At 43.7% G+C, this 12,020-nt stretch overlaps 1 protein-coding gene across 4 annotated transcripts in view; it reads left to right on the top strand.

Moving 5' to 3' along the window:
• Positions 1 to 12,020, top strand: part of DNPEP (aspartyl aminopeptidase) — an 85,025-nt gene that overhangs the window by 60,089 nt on the left and 12,916 nt on the right. For all 4 annotated transcript variants that reach the window (XM_082262057.1, XM_082262058.1, XM_082262059.1 and 1 more), the window contains exons 11-13: positions 2,851 to 3,011; positions 8,534 to 8,573; positions 8,674 to 8,775. In XM_082262057.1, coding sequence (XP_082118183.1) covers positions 2,851 to 3,011; positions 8,534 to 8,573; positions 8,674 to 8,775 — 303 coding nt within the window. The remainder of the gene's footprint in view (positions 1 to 2,850; positions 3,012 to 8,533; positions 8,574 to 8,673; positions 8,776 to 12,020) is intronic.

The raw sequence follows: 12,020 nt of genomic DNA, 5'->3' as shown, positions 1-12,020 counted from the left end.
TAAACGAATTTGACGTTCTTTTTTTTCCCACAAACAGAGCTTTCTTTTGGTGGTATTTGATCATCTGTGTGATTTTTTTTTTTTTTTTTCTCCCTCATGCGCTATAATCAAAAAAAGAGCGACACTTTTGCAAAAATAACAATATTTTTCACATTTTTTTTCATATGCAATTCCCCCCCAAAAAATTTAAAAATGTAAAAAATTTTTTTACATTTTTGGCCAATTTGTTTTCTGCTACCTATGTTTGGTAAAAAAAATCACAATAAGCGTATTTTGATTGGTTTGCACAAAAGTTATTGCGTTTACTAACGAAGGGAAAGAGTTTTGTCATTTTTGTTGTGTGTGTGTGTGTGTGTGTGTGTGTGTGTGTGTGTGTGTGTTTTATTTTTTTTTTTTTTATTTTTTTTTATTTATTTTTTTTGGGACTGCGACATTGCGGCGGACAGATCGGACCCTTGACTGACATTTTTGACACTTTTGGGGGTACCAGTGACATTACTACAGTAATCAGTGCTATACATATGCACTGTTACTGTAAAAATGACACTGGCAGGGAAGGGGTTAACTTTATTGGACAGGGAGGGGTTAAGTGTGTCCCTAGGGGCGTGCTTCTAACAGCCAGGGATGTGGCTGTGTGTAACAGCACAGATCAACGGTCCTACATAGCAGGACCGTTAGATCAGTGCTTTTACACAGGGGAGAATGACAGGCGGCTTTGTTTACATTAGCCGCCTGCCTTTCTCCCTTCACAGCGACGATCGCAAGTGACCGGCGGACATCGGGTCCGCCGGTCAGATGCACGGAGGTGTCCGTGAACGAGCCGAGGCGGGAGCGCGCCTTTGGCGGGGCACGCCCGCCCGCTATTGACTCCCAGGCTGGTGACGTACCGGTACGTCACTTTGCCTGACCGGGGCTGACCGCAGCTGTATATGTACTTGCGGCGGTCGGCAACCGGTTAAAGGAGAAGTCCAGCCTAACCCTAAAATCGCTACATCTATAGACATCCACAATCTAACACTAGACCTATCTAGCCCTGTAAAGAAGAAATCAGTATACTTACCTTTTCTGAAGCTGATCCAACGTTGAGCTATCGGCCGCGGCTTTGCTTTGGAGGGGGGTGAAGAGGAGGCAGCTGACAACGGAAGCCCCATAGTAAGTCCATGGGTGACGTCACTTCCCATTCAATTCCCAGCCGTTGTCGGCCGTTTCCTCTGCAGAGCTTCTGCCGCTGGAGACCGGATCTGCGTGGCTTAAAAAAAAAAGGTATGTATACCGATTTCTTCTTTACAGGGCTAGATAGGTTAGTGATAGATTGTGGGTGTCTATAGATGTAGCGATTTTAGGGTTAGGCTGGACTTTTTAAAAAGGGAAAGGTCCATGTATGTTGCCTTTAGTTACACTTTAAAGCATAAGTCAAGGCAACATACATGGACCTTTCTCTTTTTAAAGAAGTCCAGCCTAACCCTAAAATCACTACATCTATAGACACCTACGATCTATCACTAACCTATCTAGCCAAATTGGCAGTAATGTTCCCCCAGCTGCAGTGTATTGCCAAGTTGTCTCCAGTGATAATGAGGATGGAGGGGATGATGAGGTCACTGACACGACTTTGGTGCCGGATAGAGCAGAAGAAGAAAGTGAGGGGGAGGCACAACCCTACAATAAGGAAGTTGTAAAGGCAGGAAGGTTTTTTATCTTCATGCATTCTAGGCATTAAGATAAAAAGCCTTCTGTGTGTAGCAGTCTCCCCACCACCCCCTAATACTTACCTGAGCCCCATCTCTGTCCAGCAATTTCCATGAATCCCTCAGCTGTCGGGGACTCTCCATGCTGATTGGCTGAAACACAGCCGTGGCGCCATTGGCTCCCGTAGCTGTCGATCAATGTCAGTTATCCAATCAGGAGAGAGAGGGGGCGGTGCCAAACTGCAGCTCCCTGTCTAAATGGACACAGGGATCTGCTGCTTGCCCATCCTCTGCCGTGTCCACGGCCCATGCTCTGCCGCGCCCATCCTCTGCCGCGTCCACACGGCCCATCCTCTGCCAAAACTCCCCCCTCCACCTATCCCTTATTCCTATGCTTATCCTCATGCTCATGCCATCCCTCACTCTAACCTTAAGGGACCATGCACACTTCTGTGTTGCAGTATTGCACGCATGATTTAGCATTGCCATTCATTTTCAATGACACCACAATGCAATAAGGCGATGCACTTGCATTTGTAGCATGCGGTAACATGTGGTAGTGCTCAGATTTACACAGCCCTGTCTGTCAGGGTTGATTATACTGTAATACACGTAGTTACAGAATAACCTGTGACTGGACAGTGAAAGGAGAAGCAGCAGACCGATGAGCTTCTCTCCGCTCTTTGCTCCTATCAGCATGTCCCTTGTGGGCACTGCCGCACAGCTGATTGGCTCCTACTGCTGCTTCTCCCTCTCCCAGTCTGAGCTATACAGGGAATGCAAGAAGCTGATACCAAGTTAAATTCAGGTACTTGCACTGCTTACATTTTTAAAAGATATATTTTATGTGTTCATGAATAAAGAGCTGTATTAATTTGTGTCTGTCATACCTGCCTGGACTTCAACTTTAACCCCTAACCTGTTCGTGTAAAAAATAAAACCACCCTGAAAGAAAACTTACACTGATGGAAACACAAAGGCCGCCATTGCTGACAATAGTCTCAAGGTGCTAGTTGGCCGGCTGCCATGCCGATCCAGTAACAGATTAGGACTATTGGAGTGAATTTTACTGACAACTATTAGGAAGACTTGTTACTAAACTTTGGGGATTTCTTTTTCAGATTTTCATCCATATAATTTATTTATTTTTTTCCCCAATCAGGTGGGATCGGGGAGCGCGCATGGAGCAGAGTCACTTCTCACTGAGCTGCTCCTGCGTCGCATTTCCTGCACCCCTCAGAATCTGACCGCCTTTGAGGAATCTGTGCCCAAATCCTTTATGATCAGCGCTGATATGGCACACGCCGTGCATCCCAACTACATGTAAGTAAATGGCATGTAAATAAAATCCTTAAGGAAAGGACAGTCATTGCTGTAATTTCTTTCCAGTAGAAGTAGCATATGGAACCACATGAGGATTTGATTATTCTATCCATTCCCAGGACTTTATTACATAAAATGCTTTATGTTTTAAAGCGGAGTTCCAGCCTTTTCACTCACCTGTCCAACGGTCCAGCGATGCGGCCGCCCGAAGCCTCGATCCTCTTCCCTCTGGTCTCGGCGGCGCCGGCATCACTGCTGTGGGCACCCGGCTATGACAGTTTGCGGCTTCACAGCCGGGTACCCACTGCGCATGCGTGAGTTGCGCTGCGCGTCTTGATTGGCCGGGAATCTTCTGGGACCTCTGACATGTCCCAGAAGATTGCAGAGAGGGAGGGGGAGAGGAGAACTTCCGTTCAGGGCGCCGCGGCGCTCCGAGCGGGAGTGGGTACCTGTCAAAACTAGGTACCCGCTCGTCCCCCCCCCCCCCCAAAAAAAATTACATGCCAAATGTGGCTTGTCAGGGGGTTAGAATACCTAAAGCGGAAGTTCCACTTTTGGGTGGAACTCCGCTTTAATGACCAGCTCCAGCTTTCCAACCCCCCCCCCCCCCCCAATGTTTTTTAAAAAAGATACTGAATTCTTACCTCCCCCTTCTTTTTTCTTTTTTTTTTTCCCCCCTGCTAAATGCCATACGTCAGTGTCAGTGGCGATGACAAACACACACACACACACACCCCCAGCTGCTGGGTTTACACTTCACAAGGCACCCCAACTGGTTTCTGGGACCCCCCGAAATGTTACAACAACCCCCCCCCCCCAACAATGCATCCCAGGTTCAGCTGTCCCAGTGTCACAAGTGGAGGGGAAGGAGACCAGAGAAAATCCATTCGCTAATCTCCCCTGGCCACAAAGAACCAGGAAGCATCACATCACTGGTTTTTGTTTTTCCTTAACCCTGGCCCTGTGGCAAGGAAAGAAGCTAATGGAGCATGATCTGTACTTCATTGGCTTCAGTTAAAGGCAGGTAATACCTTAGGGGTCTAAGACCCCCTAATACCACCTAAAAAAAGAACCTGTAGCAAAGAGTTTATATTCTATTTTTGGACCTTCGGTCCCCTATGTGATGTAGCACCCTCCTAGGTAGGTGCTAGAAAGTATAGTTTTGGGTCTTGTCTGCTTACCAGAAGGACTGCAGGTAAATCTATATTCTCTGCTTACCAGAGAGCAGGATCTGTTATGGCATTTTTCCACTGCAAGTACCGGCTTGGCCCTGCTTGGTTTTCCACTGCATGGTACCGCATGGTACGGTGTTGGAACAGTTCGGTACGGTTTGCTTTTCCACTAAAGTAGTACTAAAGTAAGTGGGTGGGATAACAATGATTCTCTGACCAATCAGTTGCAAGTAGTGACAAACAGTCAAGGCTGCATGCAAAGGATTGTGGGATATGGTACTGGTACGGCCCTCTTGGAACCACAACTGTGGTGGTACTGTTTATGGTACTGTTTAGAGAGCCGTACTGTTCGGTTCCATGTAGTGGAAAAGCGCCGCCGTACCGTACCGTTCCTACACCGTACCATGCGGTACCATGCAGTGGAAAAGCACAAAAGCGAGCCGAACCATTCGGTTCCATGCAGTGGAAAAGCACCATTAGTGAGGTCTGCTCATTGTGCTCAGGTGCAACTCGTTCTGTCTGCAGATTGTTTTCACACTGGTCCAATAGAAAGGCATATTGGACAGTGGGAAGAAACCTGATGAATGAGTGCACAGGTGTTTTGATACAGCCCTGGTGATTGGCAGAGGAAAAGTGCATGCTGAGATGCTGTATAAATGCCAGGAGCACATGTGGGTCTTTTGTCTGGATAGCGGAGTCCTGTAGGGAGGGGGCGGCTGCCATGTGGCCTCTGGTAGTCGACCTGAGAGCCTGGAGAGTGTTAGTGAGGAACTGAACCCAGAGGTCCAGGGAAGCTGACTGAAAGAGGAGACACTGGAGGATCTGATTCTGCAATACAGTGAGTACAGATCTGCGATAAGGGGCCTGACCCGAGGGGGGCCACCCCCCTGCAGCTAGAAGTGTCAGTAAAGGGGATGCTAGTGAGCGTCCCGAAGATAATGTAGTTCACCAAGTCTATTGCTGGAGAGAAAAGAGCAAGGAGACTTAACCCTTTCCATACATGTGGCAGTATGGCTCAAGCAGTGCAGCTGCTTTTCACAAACAACCTGGTGAGGCCAAGTTAGAGTTGTCCTAATCCATTGTGAATAGTTGGAGTATCCCACTATTCCCTTCCCCCATCCAAGTTCCAAAATAATAAAAACCAAAACCCCTGGACTGTTTATTGGGAGTAAGGATGGATATGTGGAGTAAGGAGGGACGTGTGGAGTAAGGAGGGACGTGTGAACTGTCCCCTAGTGACTGTCTGCAGGTGATCAGAGGAGGCCCAACAAGTCATCAGACAGCAAGCCCTACGGGGCTGCAGTGATCGAAGTAAAGTTCTAGTGAAAAAAGTGTTAAAATAATGTTACACCCAAGTATTCACACAAAAAAGCAAACACACCAGATGGGGGTGCCATTGTACCAAAACGTAGCTTGCTACATATCACTGCACACACAGGCATGAGAAAAAGAATAGTAAAGACCTGATGGGGCTTTTTAAATCCCCACCTATGGAAAATAAGGTACTGCAATCTGCCACTGTTTTGCAGGTGCACATGCAGGGTGTCTGCTTTCAGAAAACCTATAATGAATGGGGGGTTTACACTAATCGTCAGACCTAAAATTATTTTTTTTTTAAACTTGTGCAAAAACAGTTCTGGCCGTGAAGAGGTTAAACAAAGTTCATTTGGGCTTTAACCGGTATAAGCACTTGCCTGATATGGATGGAAGGTAAAAAAATCAATGGAGGAGGGGGGAGGGGGATATACATCAAGTTTAATCCTCCTTTGCTGAAAAAAGGAAAGACAATACCTACCTTCTGCATTCCAAGTCACTTTCTCCAAAGCTGCACGTGCTTTTTAAGCTCTATGAAATGGCGCGTCCCATTTTCAGAACATAGCTGACCTGCTTTTTACTATTGGAAAATGGATATCACATCCTATATCATGTCAGGTGTGGTGTCCCCAAATAGCTAGAGTATGTAAACTGTGCTCTTGACACTGACTCTGCAAAAGGAAGACAAGGTTACTTGTAGTTCATAGAGGGAATACATTTAAAAAAGGTGTATGTATGTGTATGTATATATATATATATATATATATATATATATATATATATATATAATATAGTGTGTATGTGTATGTGTATGTATGTATATATATATATATACATATACACATACACATACACACACACACACACACACACACACATTATATATATATATATATATATATATATATATATATATATATATATATATATATATATATATATATAGTGTGTGTATGTGTATATATATATAATATATATTTACACACACACTACTAAAAAAAAAAAAAAAATGAAAGGAACACTTTTTATCAGAGTATAGCATCAAGTCAATTAAACTCCTGGGATATTGATCTGGTCAGTTAAGTAGCAGAGGGGGTTGTTAATCAGTTTCAGCTGAAATGAACAAAAGGTGCACTAGATGGGACAACATCCAAAACACGAATGGTTTTACAGGTGGAGGCCACTGGCATTTTTTTTCCCCTACTCCTTTTTTCTGACTGTTTTTTTTTTTTACTAGTTTTACATTTGGCTAGGGTCAGTGTCACTACTGGTGACATGAGGCGATACCTGGATCTTATAGAGGTTGCACAGACAGTCCAACTCCTCCAGGATTGCACATCAATACGTGCCATTGTCAGAAGGTTTGCTGTGTCTCCCAGCACAGTCTCAAGAGCATGGAGGAGATTCCAGGAGACAGGCAGTTACTCTATGTGGCTGGACAGGGCCATAGAAGGTCCTTAACCCATCAGCAGGACCGGTATCACCCCCACCACCACATTTTTTAAAATATTTTATTCTATCTTTTCATGTGACAACACTGAAGAAATGACACTTTGCTACAATGTAAAGTAGTGAGTGTACAGCTTGTATAACCGTGTAAATTTGCTGTCCCCTAAAAATAACTCAACACACAGCCATTAATGTCTAAACCGCTGGCAACAAAACGCCCATAAGTGAAAATGTACAAAATGTTGGCATTTATGGTTCCCTCAATAAACTGTAGCTCCCCAGTGCCGGCAGCACTCATGCAGCCCCAGACCATGACACTCAGGGCTGCTGATAGAAATTGCGGGGCCCCGTACAGACTACCTGGCAGGGCCCCTCAAGAAAATATTAAGGCTCCATTCACATATAGGCGTCTCGGATTGCGTGCAGAATTGCCACAATTCTGCCTGTGTTCCTGAACTATTGCAAGTCGCAGGGCGCCTGAGCGATTCCCATGACTTGCAATGGCACCCCAAACACGGGGCAATTTTGGGGCAATTGTTGCCCGACGAATCGCGGTAAAATCTTGCTGCCCAAAAGAAGAGCTTGTACTTTTTTGTGTGTGTGTATGTGTGTGTATATATATATATATATATATATATATATATATATATATATATATATATATATATATATATATATATATATATATATATATATATATATATATATATATATATATATATATATATATATATATATATATATATATATATATATATATAATAATCTCTATCTCAAGTGTGTGTGTATAAATATCCTTTTTTTTTTTTTCGCTACTTGTCAGTCTTTAGAGTGGTTGTAAAGCCTCAAGGGTTTTCACCTTAATGCATTCTATGCATTAAAGGGTAAAAAACCTTCTGTGCCACAGAACCCCCCCCCCCCCCCCCCCCAATTCAGCGACGTGCACGAGCGCAGTGGCTCCAGCTGCTGTCTCACTCCTCATTGGACAGATTAATAGCAGCAGGAGCCATTGGCTCCCACTGCTGTCAATCAATTCCAGTGACACGGGAGCGAGGGGGAGGACCGAGTTCCACTGTTTGTGTCAATGGACGCAGCAGCGGGACTCGGGAGGAAGCCCACACGGGTTCCCCCAGGGAAAGTGACTTTCCCTCTGGGCACCTGATGAAGAGGAAGGGCCTAGAGCACCAGCCGAGCACCCCAGAAGAGGAGGATCGGGGCTGCTCTGTGAATAACTATTGCACAGAGCAGATAAGTGTGGGCATGTTTTGTAAATTATAGCCATGGTTGTCAGATGGGCTGATTAATGGTTTACAATAGATAAGGTTGATTTGTGCTTTCTGTTAAGCGCACAGGAAGTGAAAAGGATGCAACATTTCTGGCAGGATCAACAGGTATTTTCTGTGCTTGCTGAAAATGTTCTTGACCTGACAAAAAAAACAAATGCAGCCACCACATCTAAAGACTGGTAAGCTACAATATATTATGTTTTTGTTGGCTGGTTTGGATATCTTTATAATACAGGTTTCTTTCACTGTGATGTGTACGTTGGATCCACCTTTTTATATGGATAAATGTTTTCTTCCGCAGGGATAAACATGAGGAAAATCACAGACCAGCTTTCCACAAGGTGAGCTTCTAAATTCACCGCATTTTCATTTTGTCAGGTAATCCTTCCTTCCCAATTGTTATCACTGGCTATCTGCATAACTCTTTATTTATTTTATTAGGGACCAGTCATCAAAGTGAACAGCAACCAGCGCTACGCCTCCACTGCTGTGACTGAGGCTGTGATGCGGGAAATTGCTGGGCGCGTCGGAGTGCCCCTGCAGGTATTGCTAAGTCACAGAGGAACATTACAGTGTCAGTTTGAGAACACAAAGTTGTTGTTTTTTTTTTTTTTTTTTTTTTTTTTTTAGACTCTGTTGGTTGTGAACTGATGTCAAACTGCAGCACCATGCAAAAGTACCACCAAAAAAATGCAGGTTGACTAATTTAGCCACAAATAAAATGGCCCCTGCCCCCACCTGTAACTGGCCTTCATAGCAAAGAGCACATGGAAGGGCAATGCATGTTCAACAAACAACGAATTCCCAGCTCAATTCACCAACCAATTTGCTAACCAATTAAATTTTTCCTGTTCAACAGTAGGCGTTAAAAAGAGGGGTTTAGTTAGCACACATTTGCAAATGCATGTGTGAGCTGCAGGGCCCCTTCACGGCACCCTGTATTACCTGCAGTCCTGAATCTATGAGAGTCTCCACAGTGGAAGCACAGGCACTCTAATGGATAGATATCCATCTATCCATATCATCTATCCATTAGAGTGCCTGTGCTTCCACTGTGGAGACTCTCATAGATTCAGGAGTTAGGACTGCAGGTAATACAGGGAGCCGTGAAGGGGCCCTGCAGCTCTCACATGCATTTGCAAATGTGTGCCAACTAAACCCCTCTTTTTAATGCCTACTGTTGGACAGGTTAATTTGATTGGTTAGCAAACTGGATGGTGAATTGAGCAGGGAATTCATTGTTTTTGTTTCACTAATTTAACCACAGCCTAAAAAAACGTGCTTTATGGGCTCAATATGGGAAACCGCACGCACGCACGCACGCACGCACGCACGCGCACACACACACACACACACACACACACACACATATACAATCACACTTTTATAAAGCATAGTACTTTTATTTGTATACATTAAAATGCCCTAACAAGATCCAAGTGAAAGACAAAATCTGAGGCAAATGCCCTACTACAGATGCCAGAAGTCTATGCATAAACAGTATATAGGATGTAGATGTAGAATCTGTGTACTTCAGTCACCAGGGTCAACGTTTCACCAATTCTGGCTTCTTCAAGACCCAATATAATAGTAGAGCAGCAATCAATATGGCGGATCACAGGACGACCAATTGCAAAGCCTAGGTGCGGGCCAATTGTTAATGTTTTTGTCACCAATTTTGGCTTAAGATAGTAGGGATATTGATACTATCTAGTTTATATGAGATTTATGTTATACATACTGTATAAGGAACAAACAGTGATGATTTGGGGAGCCATGTCATCTGCTGGAGTTGGTCCACCCTGTTTTATCAAATCCAAAGTCAGCGCCGCCCTCTACCAGGAAATTCTAGAGCACTTCATGCTTCCCTCTGCTGACCAGCTCTATGGAGATGCTGATTTCATTTTCAACCAGGACTTGGCACCACCCACACTGCCAAAAGTACCAATACCTGGTCACATGATCATGGTATCACTGTGCTTGATTGGCCAGGAAACTCGCCTGACCTAAACTCCATAGAGAATCTGTGGGGTATTGTCAAGAAGAAGATAAAAGTCACTAGACCCAACAATGTAGATGAGCTGAAGGCCGCTATCAAAGCAACCTGGGCTTCCATAACACCTCAGCAGTGCCACAGGCTGATCGCCACCATGCCACGCCGCATTGATGCAGTAATTCACGCAGAAGGAGCCCCAACCACGTATTGAGTGCATACTATACTGTACATGGACCTACTTTTCAGTAAGCCAACATTTCTGTATTAAAAAAAAAAAGGATTTTTATCTTTTAATTTTGAGATGCACCTGTACATCTACTTAAGGACCAGGTCTATTTCTGACACTTGTTGTTTGCAAGTTAAAATCAGTAGTTTTTTCTAGAAAATGACTTGGAATCCCCAAACATTATATATAATTTTTTAGCAAAGACTCTGCAGAATAAAATAGCGGCCGTTACAATATTTTTTTTTTGTCATGTGGTATTTGCGCAGCATTCTTTCAAACGCAATTTAAAAAAAAAACAGTAAAGTTAGCCCAATTTATTTCTATAATGTGAAAGATGATGTTATGCCGAGTAAATAGATACCCAACATGTCATGCTTTAAAATTGCACACACTCGTGGAATGGTGACAAACATTGAACGCTTTAAAATTTTCTACAGGTTAGAGGTACAGAGGAGGTCTAGTGCTATAATTTCTCTCACTCGAGCGATCGCGGCGATCTCACATGTGTGGATTGAACATCGTTTACATATGTGAACGCAACTTGCGTGTGCATTTGCTTCTGCGTGCGAGCTCAGAGTGATGGGGCACTTTTACATTTTTTCTTATTTATTTTACCTTTTTTTATTTTTAAACTGTCACTTTTAAAAAGATTTTTTTGATCACTTTTATTCCTAATACAAGGAATGTAAACATCCCTTGTAATAGAAATAAGTAGGACAGGTCCTCTTTAATGTGAGATCTGGGGTCAAAAAGATCTCACATCTACACTAAAAAGTAAGAAAAAAAATACTTTTTCTATCATGAAGAAGGGGCCCTGTAGGGCCGTTGGGAGGAAGCGACATATGACATCTGTAACGGAACCGCGGCCCACACTGTATTTGTGGGCTTCCGTCAGTATACAGCTTCCTTCAGTCTTGAATATAGATATCAGATATCCTAGCCGCCCCCATAAAAAGCTAGCCGACAACTTAGCTTGTACAAGTTTTGGAACCTTCTACTTTATTGACCAGTCACACAGAATTTATATACAGCATGGACACCCCCCCCCCCTCCTGATCAGATTACCCCATCTGGTCAGGGGTTGCCTGAATACATTATCATATGCAGATGAAATTGTATACAGAAATGGAATTAACCTGAACTAATTATCTAGCCATCTGGACAGAAACAATATGCGAGTTCATTAACAATGGGACAGACAGGCTTAACAGAATACACATCACACCTTTATACACAGACAATAGGAAGGGACCACCAGTGACAGAATGTCCGTCTCTGACATTGAAGTACAATACAAATTATCAGAAGTGTAAACGCAGAACCCCCGGTAGATAACAGCTGAGTATATCCACATATTCAAAGATGTGTGGAAGACAGATGGTTGGGCTGATGATATTAGCATCTGTTATAAGTCTGACTGTGTAAAGCAGTTTTTTATAGGTTTCTTGAGAAAAATATTATTGTCCCATTTGAAGTAATCCAGACCATATTCTCAGTGTCCATTCAGTATCTGTCTTTAACTCCCAGTGACGGTGAGTACCGGTCCTCCAAGGCCATAGAGTGGAG

This window comes from Pelophylax lessonae, assembly GCF_965119305.1.
Source record: "Pelophylax lessonae genome assembly, chromosome: 6".
Lineage (NCBI taxonomy): Eukaryota > Metazoa > Chordata > Amphibia > Anura > Ranidae > Pelophylax > Pelophylax lessonae.
Note: the sequence above shows the minus strand (reverse complement) of the source record. Positions and strands in the feature narration are given on the sequence as shown.